The following is a 15,039-nucleotide window of genomic DNA, read 5'->3' as shown; positions in this document are numbered from 1 at the left end:
GTCGCGACGCGTCACACGCCACACACACATGGAGCAGGAAACAGGGAAGTAGGGAACACAGCAACAACACGTGGGGCCGATAAAGGGGTAATATTGTCAATAGTATTGGTTTTGTAGCTTGTTGTGTGTACATAACGCGACGTGGTAAATATCATTGTTAGTTTTGTACCGTGTGCATAGTTTAGCAAGACAACATGTCGACGGAGGAAGATGTTTTGCCAAGTGCTGGGACCGAAGTGCTACAACAGGAGGCCGAGAATAACGTTGAAGAAGACGAGGTTGAGTTGCCTCCACCAGTGGTGACGCGGACCCGCAGCGGACGCACGGTTCGTGCACCGTCCGACTCTCAGGCCGGTGGGAAGACTCCTGTTCGCCGGACGAGGAAGTCCGTCCTCCAGGAGTTATTACCCTGCGAGAATCCAGAGACCGAACTCAACCCCGTTGTTCCAGTCACTGAGTGCACCGATACAGCAGCAGCAGCACCGTGCACCGAATCCCAGGGAACTGAGGTACAGTCCCCTCCTAATGTACAGTCCCCTCCCCATACTCTCTGTCAGGATCTATGGGTAACAGTACTGTATATTTGCATATCATATATGTCACAAATGTAACAGTACTATAGACATGTATGTAATGTCCCTATGCCATAAATGTCATGATGTCATGTATGTAGTGTATGTCATAAATGTCACTATGAATTGAAAATGGGGGACCCTGATGTAAACAAGACAAACGTCTTTCTCTGGTCTGCATCCCCTTAACACATCCACCGCAAAAAACGGCTTATGACGGGTTTCAAGGTCATGCGAATTCCGCCATTCCACGGTGTACGACGTTATTGAGATCATATTTATTGAGATCATAATTCCCTCAACCAGCCTCGGCTGAGACAGTGGGACTTGGCACAACCGTGCAACGCTTTAATACCGCCACCTGGTGGATGATCGGGCGAGTTACAACCGGAAATGGATCTCTGGTGATCTCCGTGCATCTGGGAAATGCGTCCGGCAGTCACATATTGTTGCGGGACTCTAGACACACATCCGTGTATATGGATCGCTGCCATAACTCAATAATCAATATGATTTGGGTGTTTTATTTCGCCATACAAACCGGAAATGATCTAGTCGATCAATGTCAAATAAGTGGGATCTTTTTCCTCCAGTCTCATTGGCGAACGGTAAGAGGACAGTAACGTTACTTTCAGCGTGATTGTTTATTATTATTAATGCAAACTGCTCTGATCAATATATCACCCATACTACATAAAGCATTTACTGACGATCACGGAATTATAAACGACCCCCCCCCCCCCCGTTCATCCGCGCATGATGAGTCATAACGTTTAGGATCGTATTCAGTTGGATTTTTTAATATAGCGTGTATCACGAATAAACTGCAATCGATAATCTATTATGCGTTTAGGCCTATAACTAGCGTTCTAGGAATTACTGCAGAAAACGATAAAAACATTTATATTCTAGACAGTAGGGATGCCCCGATCGATCGGCCACCGATCGTTATCGGCCGATAATCAGTATAAATATGCGATCGGTGATCGGTGATAATGCTTTATTTTCGCCGATCGTCAAAACCGATCTCACTCGCTGCGGTGTCTGCTTCTCCCTCCAGCCCCTCCCGCACACATGTAAACACGGGTCTAGTCTAGTGGGATGGGAGGACGGCGTCTCCCTGAGCTAACGTTAGCTGCTACCGTTACAAAATGACCCAGTCAACTATTCACTTTTAGTTTAATACATGAGGCATTGTCTAACCGAACGGTATCTAGCCGGCCAGCTACCGATAGCTCCTGATATCAACAAATGCTCCAGCAATAGTCTAGTAGAGACGTGTATGCTACTCTGTTAGCTAGGGCTGGGCGATATGGCCTAAATTAGGCTTGGGCGGTATGACTTTTTTCATACCGTTATACTTTGATTACCTAATACCCCGGTATACGGTATATGACGGTATGACTTTCATTATCATCAGCGGGGGGGGGGGGGCAACCCGTGTTACCAAGTAAACAAATTACGGAGATGGCCAGTTCGCCCGCAGCATCTAGTGCTAACGTTAAGCTCTCAGAATGGTAGCAGTCCTCCCGCAGCATCTAGTGCTAACGTTAAGCTCTCAGAATGGTAGCAGTCCTCCCGCAGCATCTAGTGCTAACGTTAAGCTCTCAGAATGGTAGCAGTTAGCCCGCAGCATCTAGTGCTAACGTTAAGCTCTCAGAATGGTAGCAGTTAGCCCGCAGCATCTAGTGCTAACGTTAAGCTCTCAGAATGGTAGCAGTTAGCCCGCAGCATCCTACAAACAACAACAACACACACTATCGTCACAACGCTTTACGGTATTTTCACAGCACTGTCGCAACATTACTGTAAAGCGTGAACACCGTTGTGATCATACACAACACTACAGTTAGCTCTCAGAATAGCCAGTTAGCCCGCAGCACCAGCAACGGTAAGCGTGTCTCATTTAATTTCACTCACTGAAGCGGGGTTCCCCTCCTCCTCCTCCTCCTGTGTGTAGAGACAACCAGCTCTGCATGGCTCGCCCCACCCGTGAGGACTAGTCTCGCCCTCTGCTGGCGCGTGTGTGCACTACAACAAAACTCAGTTTAGACGGTATTGATTTTCAATACCGTCGGTATTTCGAAATACCCCGGTATACCGTAATACCGTCATACCGCCCAAGCCTAGCCTAAATATGATATCACGATATTTTCTGACCTTTCGGCGATACACGATACACATCACGATGTTTTTATGTTTTTATTTTTTTCCCCAAACAATTCATTATGAGGCTTACCAAGACAGTATTTGAGTTTGCAAGCTAACATTAAAGACTAAATAAAATACCCATGCATTTAGCATTTTTATATTATATATTAGATTTAGATTATTGGATTATTAGATTATATATTGCATATATTTAGCAATGAGATATTATATGATTTAGATATGAAATATGATTAATTGAAAATGGGGGACCCTGATGTAAACAAGACGAAAGAGTTTCTCTGGTCTGCATCCCCTTAACAATTGTATGTATTGAGCTGTACTGTACCCATTCTGCAATATGTTAATAAAGTTTTAAATCAATCAATCAATCAATAAATAGCATTTTAGCATTTTTATGAAACTACTGTATATTTGTATGTCTCTAAATGTTTTGATGAATTGAAAATGGAGGACCCTTATGTAAAAAAGCCGAAAGTCTTTTTCTGGTCTTCATCCCCCAGTCCACTGTTGTTGTATTGAGCTGTACTGTATTGTACCCATTCTGCAATCGTTAATAACGTTCTCATTCATTCGATCATTCAGCCGGCAACAGCATAATTTTGATTGACAGTCGAGTCTGCCAATTACGTCACACCGATTGAACCCGCCCTGCTGTTCTTAGCACCAATCGGCAAGCTCTATGCGTTTTTTACTTCCGCAATTGATTTTGACGAGAGCTGAGCTCAGCTCAACGACAACAACAGCTCCCTGCGGCAGACGAGTGATTACCAGCGCACCGCAGCATGACTAAACAAGCCATAATGATTTTATTGCAACGAATGTTATAATAAAAGCCTTTCCATACATCTGTCTGATTGAAAACTTTATTAACAGACCGCAGAATGGGCATGCACAACTCCGCACGGGCTGAGATATGAACAGTAACGCTTGCTATCTATGTCGTCATCGGACGTTGCTATGTTTGGGTAAATACGCTAATGTTATTGAACGTGTAACTAACTATATAACGTTAATGCCACAAAACGAATGCCTTTGTTAATAATAATTAGTAACTTTGATGCAGTAGTGTGTGTGGGGGCGGCGTTGTTCAAAAGTTTGAACGGGTGTGGACCAGATTGACGCGACACAATCCTCTTGGGCAAAACATCACGATATCCACAATACGTTAAAAAAGTGTATCGTTAATGAACTGTACCCGATATTTATATAATATCGTCATATCGCCCAGCCCTACTGTTAGCTCACGTTAGCGCAAGTTAGTTCACTGTTCAAAACGAAATGTCCCATTGAACTAAATAATTCACTGAGGCGCTGTATCAATGTTATATATCCGGCTAGCAGTAGCTACAGATGGCTCCTGATATCAATGTCTTATAACACTGATTCGACGCATATTCGAGCTGAGGGCTTGCTGAGCACATTAACGTTATACCAATAGGGTCCAGCTGCAGCGCAGGAGAATCCTGGCCGTAGCTCGAGGCTACTCGAGTCATAGGCCCAGCTGCAGCTCCGGAGAATCCTGGCCGTAACTGGAGGCTACTAGAGTACACACAGACAGTGGAGCTTGTTGCGTGGTGGCGATGTCTCGCAGATAATACAAGTACAAGTCTAATTATATAATATATATATATTTTATATAAAAAAAATTATATAAAATACATTTTAATTTTTTTTTAATCAAAAACGATCGGTATCGGCCGATATGGCTCACGACGATCGGTGATCGGTATCTGTGGCAAAAAACGTGATCGGGGCATCCCTACTAGACAGTATTTTCGTATGAATCTATGAATGAAAAAGTATAACGTTCCTACATCCTGAACGATAGATAATCAATGTTGAATGGGCCATAGTAATGTCAATTCAGCAATACAATTTAAAAAGTTATAGCCCTGCAAAGAAGGTGAACATCATAGGCTTAGAGTGGTGGCAGAGTGGTATGAGAGGGGCAAACTGCGTGGCAGTTAATGTGTTAACAATTGTATGTATTGAGCCGTACTGTATTGTACCCATTCTGCAATCTGTTAAATAAAGTTTTCATTCATTCATTCAGGTATCTGTCCAACCTGCAGCAGACATGGCCTTGCTTGACACCACGCACCATTCCCACCCCACGCCAATGGAAACAGCCCCCGAACGTCCGGATAAAACGGCCAGAAAGAGGAGTCATTCAGAGTCAAGTGGGAAGCAAAACACGGCCATTCCACTGGGGAAACCCAAATCAGGACGGATATGGAAGGACCGCAATAAGCAAAGGTCAGAATTTGGTCAGAATTTATTGAAAGGATAGCCCCTTGAGATGCAGCATCTCATTTTAGAGGGGGTCCTATGCACAAACTTAAAACATTACATACAGTACAAGTACACAATACACACATGTACAGATACAGTTACTGTAGCTTGCTCACCCTCTCCCAGGTCAGTTCACTTGTGTGTCCAGGGGTGTAAATTGTTTCGTTAAGAATATTTTTGTTAAATCTTCACGACTGAAATTCAAATTGGCTAGTATGATTTGATGCTAGTTACATGAAGACACTGTTTTTTGGGGGAGGAGGTGTGATTGGGTGACACAGTGATCATATGTTATGTGTTCAACTGTTCATAGTTTAACCACTTTCTTTAACCAACCCTACTGATTGGTCACCCTCATGGCCTCATCAAAATGCTGTCTGCTGTACGTCCACAGATTTTCGGCTCTGTTAAGAGATAAACCGCTGCGGTCTTCTTGGGAGAAAAAGATGAAAGCCAAGCAAGAGAAGGAGCTGGTAAAACGTTTCTGTGTCCAACTGAAAGACGACAAGGCCAAAGCGAAGGAGGTAGGCATTCTAGGTGTTGTATCTCTGATTGCTTTGACCATTACAGGACAAGTGTTTTAGTGCACCTTGCTTACCTTGCCTGTTATCCCTGCCACAATAGGATAAGAGGAAGAGACGAGAAGATAACTTGAAGCGGCGTCTTGAGAATGAGCGCAAGGGGGAGGTTGTCCAAGTGGTACGTGATCCCTTTTTGTCTCTACAAACACACAACATGGTACAGACATGGAAGTCCTCTCCCCAACATTGCAGTCGTTTTCTCCTTGAGGTCCCAACGCTAAACAAAATCTGTATTTCTGCTCCTCTAAATTGGAAGTCTGCTTGTGTCCAGCTCGACTCTTTAAATAAGGAATCATACCCCCGGTCTTAAAATCACTCCTGGGTGCTACTGCCGACTGGTGGTGTGGCTGTATAGTCTGGAGATACAGACCAATCTCTACATTTACATTTACATTTAGTCATTTAGCTGACGCTTTTATCCAAAGCGACTTACAAGTTCTGTGCGACAAGACAGCAAGAAGGGTATAACTCTATCAGCTGAGTAACAATGTTCATCAAAGTGTTGCGTGTTACAGTGTAGGTTAGTTTATTAGGACAAGTGCATGACAGTAAGGTTAGTCGGGGTTAGATTTTTTTTTTTTTTTTTTTTTTTTTTAAATCATTTCAGATAATGGTTGAAGAAGTGAGTCTTTAGTCGACGGCGAAAGATTGGACGGGATTCGGCTGTCCTAACTGGTATGGGTAGTTCATTCCACCATTGTGGGGCAAGGACTGAGAATAGGCGGCTTCTCTTTGATGACCCTCCGGGAGCTTGGATAGGAGTAGATCTGAGGCGGCCAGAAGATGCAGAGCGTAGGGGTCTTGAGGGTGTGTAGTTAGAGACCATTGACCGGAGGTAGGCGGGAGCGGTTCCCTTTGCCGCACGGTATGCTAGGTCGAGGGCCTTGAAGCGGATACGTGCAGCAATGGGGAGCCAGTGCAGGTCCCTAAGAGATCTCTAAACATCAGATCTCTGCCACGGCATGTGTAAAAAGAAAGCCAATAAAGAGGCATGCCTGACTTTTAACTGATGATATAGACATTTAAAGATCTGTGTACGCCTTTACAGATCTGTGTACACCGGGAACGAAATTAACTTTTTGGCCTACCAGCCAGGCAGATTTTTTACCAGCCAAAATTGATAAATAGCTTTTTAGTATATTGCCATATGTGTTATTATTACTATATAATACTCATATGAAATTTTCAATTAATATCATAAACAACATAAGGAATATTAGCATTTTGAGTGGACTGAAGGAATAAGTCAGCGTTAATAGTTTAAAATGCAGATCATTTATTCAAACATATATATTTAGTGTAGGGCTGTCCCGAATACCATTTTACAGGCTTTGAATACTCCTTGGTGTTTCCAAACGAGTATTCGAATACTCTTTCTTAAAAACACTGTTAAAAACAATAAGATTAACATTTCATAATTAACCAATCAATCACAAATCATTAGTGTTGGCTACCATTCTGTTCTATCCAGTAGCAACCCGAGACCGTCACCGTCAAATTGCTTATTTTGTTCCCTGTGTGTACGCCTTTAAAGATCTGTATGCATTTACAGATCTGTGTATGGATTGAGAGCCAAATGAGGGGACTATTATTTAGCAGTGGTTGATAGATTTTGGGCTAGGGATGTCCGATATTATCGGCCGACCGATATTATCGGCCGATATCGGCAGTAAAATGTGATATCGGAAAATATCGGTATCGGTTTAAAAAAACAAAAAAACAATAACAATATTTGTTATATATATATCCAGTGAAATTATTAGTTACCTGAAATTATTCCGGTTTTTGGGGGGGGAAACCCTGCATATATCGGTATCGGTTGATATCGGCATCGGAAATTAAGAGTTGGACAATATCGGAATATCAGTATCGGTAAAAAAGCCAATATCGAGCATCCCTAATTTGGGCAAATTAAAACAGTAGGAATCTTATCAGAAACAAGTAGGCTAATGTTTCATATATTCATGTTCTCCTCTTCTTTTTTTTATTTTTTTTGCAACGATGGACTATGCCTGTAAAGTTGTTTCTGATCCCTTGAGGAATACAGTGGTACCAATGGCGGTCTGTATTAAGAGCCATGTAACTGTATATGTGAATGCAAATGTTATTAGTGATGATAAACAAAGTGCTGTTCTATAATCGGAGCCAGAGGACTGTGGCCAGCGGCCCTGTATGTAGCCGCTTGTGTGTAGTCAGCACTGTGCATAGAGACACTGTTGCTCAGTTAATCTAACTGGTTGTCTCACCATTAATGTCGTCTGGTTCACAGATCCGGAACACGACAAAGATAAAGAGGATGAAGAAGAAACAGCTGCGGAAGATTGAGAAGCGGGACACGCTGGCCATGCTGCAGAAGACAAACCCCCAGAACACCAAAGCCACAGGGAAAGGCTCAAACCCCCAGAACACCAAAGCCACAGGGAAAGGCTCAAAGCCCCAGAATAAGAAGGCTACAGGGAAAGGGGGCAATAAGGGGAAAGGGGGCAATAAGGGGACTCCAACAAATGTCAAAACAAAAGACTGATGGTATGTTAAGATCAACTTGGCCCTCACTCTGTGTGACAAGAGAAGATACTTTTATTGTGTCTGCAAGATGCCTCTGCAACCCCCTCCCCTTAGTGAACCGAATGGACATAAACCATTGGTTTAATTTCACCAGATGTCTGTAACCACATTCTGAGTTATTCAAATAAACCGGAACCATGCATTTCATTGCTTATTATTCCTTTTGCTTTGATACCAAGAAGTGACATCAATAAAGAACCCAAGCACATCATGTGATGTAATTTCTTTATTGTCCTCTCAGGAAGTTTGTTGTACACATAAGAACAGAGGAGAAACATCACCACATACCACCATCTAGAACAGGGGTGTAACATTCAACAATCATAAACAAGGACCCAAAGTGTCAATAGATGCAAAGTGTTCTCATAGATTGAGCTGGTCTTACAAAGTACCATGCCTGAGTGAGCTGCCACTAGGGGCAGAGTGTGAATGAAGTGTTATTGCCAATCCTAGAGGTGCTTTGCGTTTATGAACAACCACAGGAAACCATACAGTTACAAGAGCACAATTCATGACCAAGTCAATACATATGGAGGAACCCAGGGTGATGGATGCCTGTCTTCAGTCACCCAAGAGTCAAAGAAATGAGGTCAGTTTCAGTTCAACTGTCGGTTTAAACTAGTTATTTGGAGGTTTAGTTTCAGGTTTGGCAAATAATTTGCCACGACTCCAGGTTTTTAAAGGGGACATAGTATTGCTGTGGAAAAATTACATGCCGTTTGGTCAGGGTTTGTCTTTCAAGTCCGATGAACAAACTGGTCAGAATTATTGCCCTATGCTTTTTACAATCATAGTCACAATATGTCTATACAATCAACCCCCAACCCTGCTTTTTGAACCCAGGAACCGAATGTACCGACAAAGTCTGATTCAGACCAGCAATTCTAGAATGTAAACCTCATTTGAGTGTAAAAACTCACAAATAATTTATGACCTTATAAAGTCAGACCCCCTTTCATTGTCTATGGAGCAGCCCCATATTTTAAATCACTGATTGTATGGTTCTCTCAGATTTTCAGTTTGATGTTCCATTATCTATTTCTTCCCTTATTTTACGTTATTTGTATGTGGTTTGAGTGTACATGGTCCTCATTCCAAACAAATTCAAATTAATTGAAGAGGCCTTATAATAGGGGGATGGTGAGGGTGGTAATTTCTTATCCTGAGGACAAGGGGAACATGCAGCATATGAAGCATTTACACAAGGTGTAAAACATGTTTATTTAGGCTTAATTTCAGTCACCACATAAATACAAGTACTAGCCTAATATGAATTACAGTCTGTTATAAAAAAAGGATAAAGGCTATACCAATCTAGTTACTATAAAGATAATAATGCTAACATAGTCTAATTTAAGTACCAAGATAATAATGTGTAGGCTTTAAAGGTCCCCTCCTCTGTTTTCTTTCTACAGTTCTCGTCTTGGAGGCATGACTGTGTATTTATATGTGTATATTTATGTAGAACTTGTCACCAGAGCACCCCTTTTCACCCTTTCTTTCACTGGAGGGAAGGAGCTTCTCTGCCTGTGTGATGCGACTCATCCTGTGAATCTATCATGGTCGCTATTGCCCTGCTGGCCACACTGTCATCCAGGAAATGCTAATGTGAAATTTTGACATGGAAAAGGATAAATAACATATTTCTTTATATTTTAATAATAGAAAATATGAATAAATGGCACATATCTTTTGTCTTTGGCAAGTGGCCACGGTATAAGCGGAATAATCAACTTGTAGGCGTGTGTTAAACGGTTTTAAAGGCATTGACGGAGGCAAAGTAAAGAAAAAATAAATATATGTATTTATTTTTAAGTTGATTAAAACCGTTTTAACACCTACTCATTGATTATCCCTTACTTAGCCACTCCATTAGGAACTTTTATCTCCTCAGTTCAAGGAGTTGTGCCATAATAGCCAGACACGTAATTAGAATTGTTTTGTACATTATCCCGTCTGAGGCAGCAGCAGTGTTAGTGGTATTGCTTGCAGTTGTGGCTACAAGAGTGGCTGCAGTTGTGGCTACAAGAGTGGCTGCAGGTGTAGTAGCTGCAGGCGTGGCGGCTGCAGTCGTGGCTGCAGGTGTGGCTGCAGGTGTGGCTGCAGGCGTGGCGGCTGCAGTCGTGGCTGCAGCTTGGCTGTTGACATTGGCTGTTGATTAAAAACAAATAGATATAAGAAAATGATATGTCCCCATAGACCTGGGGAGTGAGATTCGATTTCCCCTTATTGCCGCCACCCGGTGAAGATCAAATCAGTAATTCTGTTTGTTGTTTTGGTTTCATAACATTGTCCTCTCAGCTACGCAGCGTTTGCTTGAGACTGGTGGAATTGTAGCACTTGTGCATTTGGCACCATTAGGTACACCGTGTTGTACACAGAACTATTTTATTGCACTGTAAAAAAAATACTGATTTTATAGTATGTCTGCACTTTATGTGCTCATTTCATTTCATTATTCATGTCTTTTCTATTCTACTAAAACTGAATCGAACCATAAACAAGGTGGCCTGTTGGGATGTTAGATCCTAATGTGAAAAACTGATTTTATATGTCTGCTAATTTTACCCTTGCTATTATTTGACTTATTTTTTTACTTGTATCTCTATGCCCCACTATCCGCTGGGTGCATACTCTGACCCTTATCATGCTTTGTAACAGATTACAGAAGATTAATATATCTGCATTATTTTATCCCACTTTATGCTTAGCTCTTGCTGCTTGTTTTACACAGATTGTATGTCTTATTTCTTACTGGTGTAAAGCACTTTGAACTGCAATCCCCTGTATGAAAGGTGCTATACAAATAAAGTTATTATTATTATTATTACCCATGACTTTTCCCCTAAAATTTCACAATGCAAATCTCATTTAATTATGCTCAACTCTGCTGCCCTATAAAGGCAGACCAATTGAATAAGTGGAACCATATGAACCCATGGCTACCTTGACAAACTCCCTATAGTAGAGACCAGAGGCAAAACCCGTCTGGAACCAGGCGGGTCTTAGAAGTATCACATGACTCCCAAGGTCTATTCCTAATATTTTGAGAGCAGTGTACTTTTGTATCTATATAAGAAATGGTTATACTCACCAATGCACCAATGCACCAGAAGTATTATTAAAACCTTTCCAACCATCTGTCCCTTTTCTGAAAGACAAACAAATGACAAATAATTGTCTTGTACAGTTTGATCAAACAAAACATATTTAAAGTACATTTGAAATACAAAATAACATTCGAGGGGCACTAAAATGATTATACACTGCTCAAAGAAATAAAGGGAACACATAATCATTACAATGTAACTCCAAGTCAATCACACTTCTGGGATATCAACCTGTCCAGTTAGGAAGCAACACTGATTGTGAATCAATTTCACCGGCTGTTGTGCAAATGGAACAGGCAACAGGTGGAAATTAGAGGCAATTTGCAAGACAACCCCTATAAAGGAATGCTTCTGCAGGTGGTGGCCACAGACCATCTCCCTATCCTCATCCTTTCTGGCCGATTTTTGGTTACTTTTGCATTTTGCCAGAGCCCTCACCACTAGAGGACGGTAGCATGATGCTGCGGTGTCTGCAACCCACAGACGTTGCTCAGGTAGTGCAGCTCATCTGGGATGGCACATCAATGTGCGCTGTGGCAAGAAGGTTTGCTGTGTCTCACAGTGTCAAGAGCATGGAGGAGATACCAGAAGACAGGCCAGTACACCAGGAGATGTGGAGGGGGCTGTAGGAGGACAACAACCCAGCAGCAGGACCACTATCTGGACCTTTGTGCAAGGAGGAACAGGAGGAGCACTGCCAGAGCCCTATACAAAGCAGGCCACAATGTGCATGTTTCTGCTCAAACTGTGAGAAGCAGACTCGATGAGGGCCCGATGTCCACAAGTGGGGCCTGTGCTCACAGCCCAACACCGTGCAGCCCGATTGGAATTTGCCAGAGAACACCAGGATTGGCAGATTCGCCATTGGCACCCTGTGCTCTTCACAGATGAGAGCAGGTTCACACTGGGCACATGTGACAGATGTGACAGTCTGGAGACGCCGTGGAGAATGTTCTGCTGCCGGCACGGTGGTGTAGTGGTTAACACTCGCTTCACAACAAGAAGGTCCAGGGTTCGATTCCCGCTTGGGGACCAGGTTTCCATGATGCCAGGTACTCAGGTGGGGTATCTCCCAGGCCTTTCTGTGTGGAGTTTGCATGTTCTCCCCGTGCTCGCAAGAGTTTCCCCCCCGATAAGATAAACCCAATGGAAAAACATGCACAACAGATCACTAACGCTGTGGCGTCCTTGACGAAGACGGACAGGAGCACTTGGATTGGTCCCCGGGGTGCGGCTCACGTTGACGCCCTATCTGCTCCCGGCTGCCCATGGGGGGAAGGACAACGGGATGGGAAAAGTGCAGAGAGACATTTCATCGGCGACTCAGTGCATGTGTGTGTGTGTTCCTGTGGGTCGCCCATCTCGCGTGTGTGTTAAAACTGCATGACAAATAAAGACTTCTAGTCTTCTAGTCTAACAATTATTATTATTATTATTATTATTATTATTATTATTATTATTATTATTATTATTATTATTATTATTATTATTATTATTATTATTATTATTATTATTATTATTATTATTATTATTATTATTATTATTATTATTATTATTATTATTATTATTATTATTATTATTATTATTATTATTATTATTATTATTATTAACATCCTCCAGCATGACCGGTTTGGCAGTGGGTCAGTGATGATCTGGGGAGGCATATCCTTGGAGGGCCGCACAGACCTCCATGTGCTAGCCAGAGGTACCATGACTGCCATTAGGTACCGGGATGAGATCCTCAGACCATATGCTGGTGCAGTGGGCCCTGGGTTCCTTATGCATGACAATGCTCTGCCTCATGTGGCTGGAGTGTGTCAGCAGTTCCTGCATGACGAAGGCATTGATGCTATGGACTGTTCCCCAGACCTGAATCCAATCCAGCACCTCCGGGACATCATGTCTCGTTCCATCCACCGACGCCACGTCACACCACAGACCAGGAGTTGACTGATGCCCTGATCCAGGTCGAGGAAATCCCTCAGGAGAACATCCGTTGTCTCATCAGGAGCATGCCCAGACGTTGTAAGGAGTGCATACAGGCATGTGGTGGCCACACACACTACTGAGCCTCATTTAGAAGTTTTATTTAAAAAAATTTAACAGAAGTTGGATCAGCCTGTGATCTGAATTTTCCACTTTTATTTTGAGTGTTTCTGAATCCAGACCTCCATGGGTGATGTTGATTTCCATTGATCATTCTTATGTTATAGTTCTCAATGCATTCCACTATGTAATGAATAAAGATTTTCAACTGGAATATTTCATTCATCGAGATCTAGGATGTGTTGTTTAAGTGTTCCCTTTATTTTTTTGAGCAGTGTACATTGCATATGTGAAAAATATATATTTTTGTTGTTAACACAATGTCCTTTTATACTGACAACATGTCATAGTGAACCTGTTGTCGTTGATATACCCATGCATTAAAAACATTTATTCATTAATATCCATCATTGTCCATTGACATAAGCCCAGTCCCCTTTCATACATCATGAACTGTGTCGTAGAGACTTATGGGAGGTGTAAAAGCTTTAAAGTTTTATTCTACCCAAATAGTTGTTCAGGTTTATTCCACCAAAATAGTTTTGTGGGTTTATTTTGTGTGTAATAGTGTAATGTGTAATAGTGCAATGTTGTTTAATAGTATGTGATAGTGTAATTTTGTAATAGTGTGCTAGTATAATAGGAATAATGAAGGGAGATCTGCTTTCATTGGTCTATGTTTGCCCCCCCCCCCCCCCCCCCCCCCCTACACTTAAGCCCCGCCCAACACAATTGGATATTAGAAAATAAATCGATGGCTGCTGCCTGGTGGAAATTTGCACTCTACTGAGCACACCTTTGTAATTTACAATGTTTTACATTATATACGTTTATGTAAACACTTTAAAATGTTACACACACGCACATATATATATACAAGGGTATTGAACAGAACAGTGCCATTCGAAACAAATCTCCTAATTTCAAGTGACCATAAATATTGGGATCAAAGGACTTGTGAGGTGTTTCCAATGGCTTGGCTGGTCAACATTGCTATAATTATTTACAATTGTATCTACATGTTTTGAGTAATAGGTTTAATCTTTCTCGCTAACAAAGCAGACCAATGAATAGGATTTAAAGTGGTAATCTGACACAGATTACAAAACACAGATGACAAGACACAGATTACACAGGGTCATGATTCATATTTATGATCGAACTGAACTGAACTTGAATACCATCCAGAAGTCAACTACACAATACTGTGTTTGAGTGTTCTGATGGAGAGTCCACTGTACATCTCAAATCACATTTGAATGTATTGAAGGGCTCTGCTTTGTTTGCAGCAAAGACGGAACATATTATTCAAAACCTCTAGATACATATAGTGACATATAAATAATTATAGCAATGTTGAACAGCCGAGCCATTCGAAAAACACTTCACAAGACATTTGGTCCCAATACATATGGTCACTCGAAATTGGGAGACATGACGACACATTGAATGGCACTGTTCTGTTCCAAGATTTAGAGACAATACCCTGTATGTTTTGTTTTATATTATGTAACATTTTGTAAGTATTTACATGAATGTATATAATGTAAAACATTGTGATTATGAAATATCGAGCTTCCAGCAAGTGTACTCAAACTTTTGACTAGTATTGTACATCTGTAAAATAATACTCCATATCCATTTATAACAATTAAATCAAACTTACCAAAGGTGCTCTTCAGTTTCAATCTTTTCTATCTG

General features: G+C 41.7%; 1 protein-coding gene across 1 annotated transcript; it reads left to right on the top strand.

Annotated features, from left to right (window-relative positions):
- The first annotated feature begins 29 nt into the window (after positions 1-29).
- ccdc86 (coiled-coil domain containing 86) lies at positions 30-8,393 on the top strand. The gene is made up of 5 exons (XM_084319288.1): positions 30-509; positions 4,798-5,000; positions 5,431-5,560; positions 5,661-5,735; positions 7,887-8,393. The coding sequence occupies exons 1-5, from the start codon at positions 195-197 to the stop codon at positions 8,139-8,141; spliced, it is 978 nt and encodes a 325-aa protein (XP_084175414.1). The 5' UTR covers positions 30-194; the 3' UTR covers positions 8,142-8,393.
- Positions 8,394-15,039: the final 6,646 nt, after the last annotated feature.

This window comes from Notolepis coatsorum (assembly GCF_963971535.1).
Source record: "Notolepis coatsorum genome assembly, chromosome: 7".
Lineage (NCBI taxonomy): Eukaryota > Metazoa > Chordata > Actinopteri > Aulopiformes > Paralepididae > Notolepis > Notolepis coatsorum.
This window is presented reverse-complemented; position numbering and strand designations above follow the sequence as displayed.

Coding starts and splice junctions, on each gene's coding strand:
- ccdc86 (XM_084319288.1), top strand. CDS start 195: ATGTCGACGGAGGAAGATGTTTTGCCAAGTGCTGGGACCGAAGTGCTA. Junction 5,561..5,660: donor ACAAGGCCAAAGCGAAGGAG/GTAGGCATTCTA, acceptor CTGCCACAATAG/GATAAGAGGAAGAGACGAGA. Junction 5,736..7,886: donor AGGGGGAGGTTGTCCAAGTG/GTACGTGATCCC, acceptor TCTGGTTCACAG/ATCCGGAACACGACAAAGAT.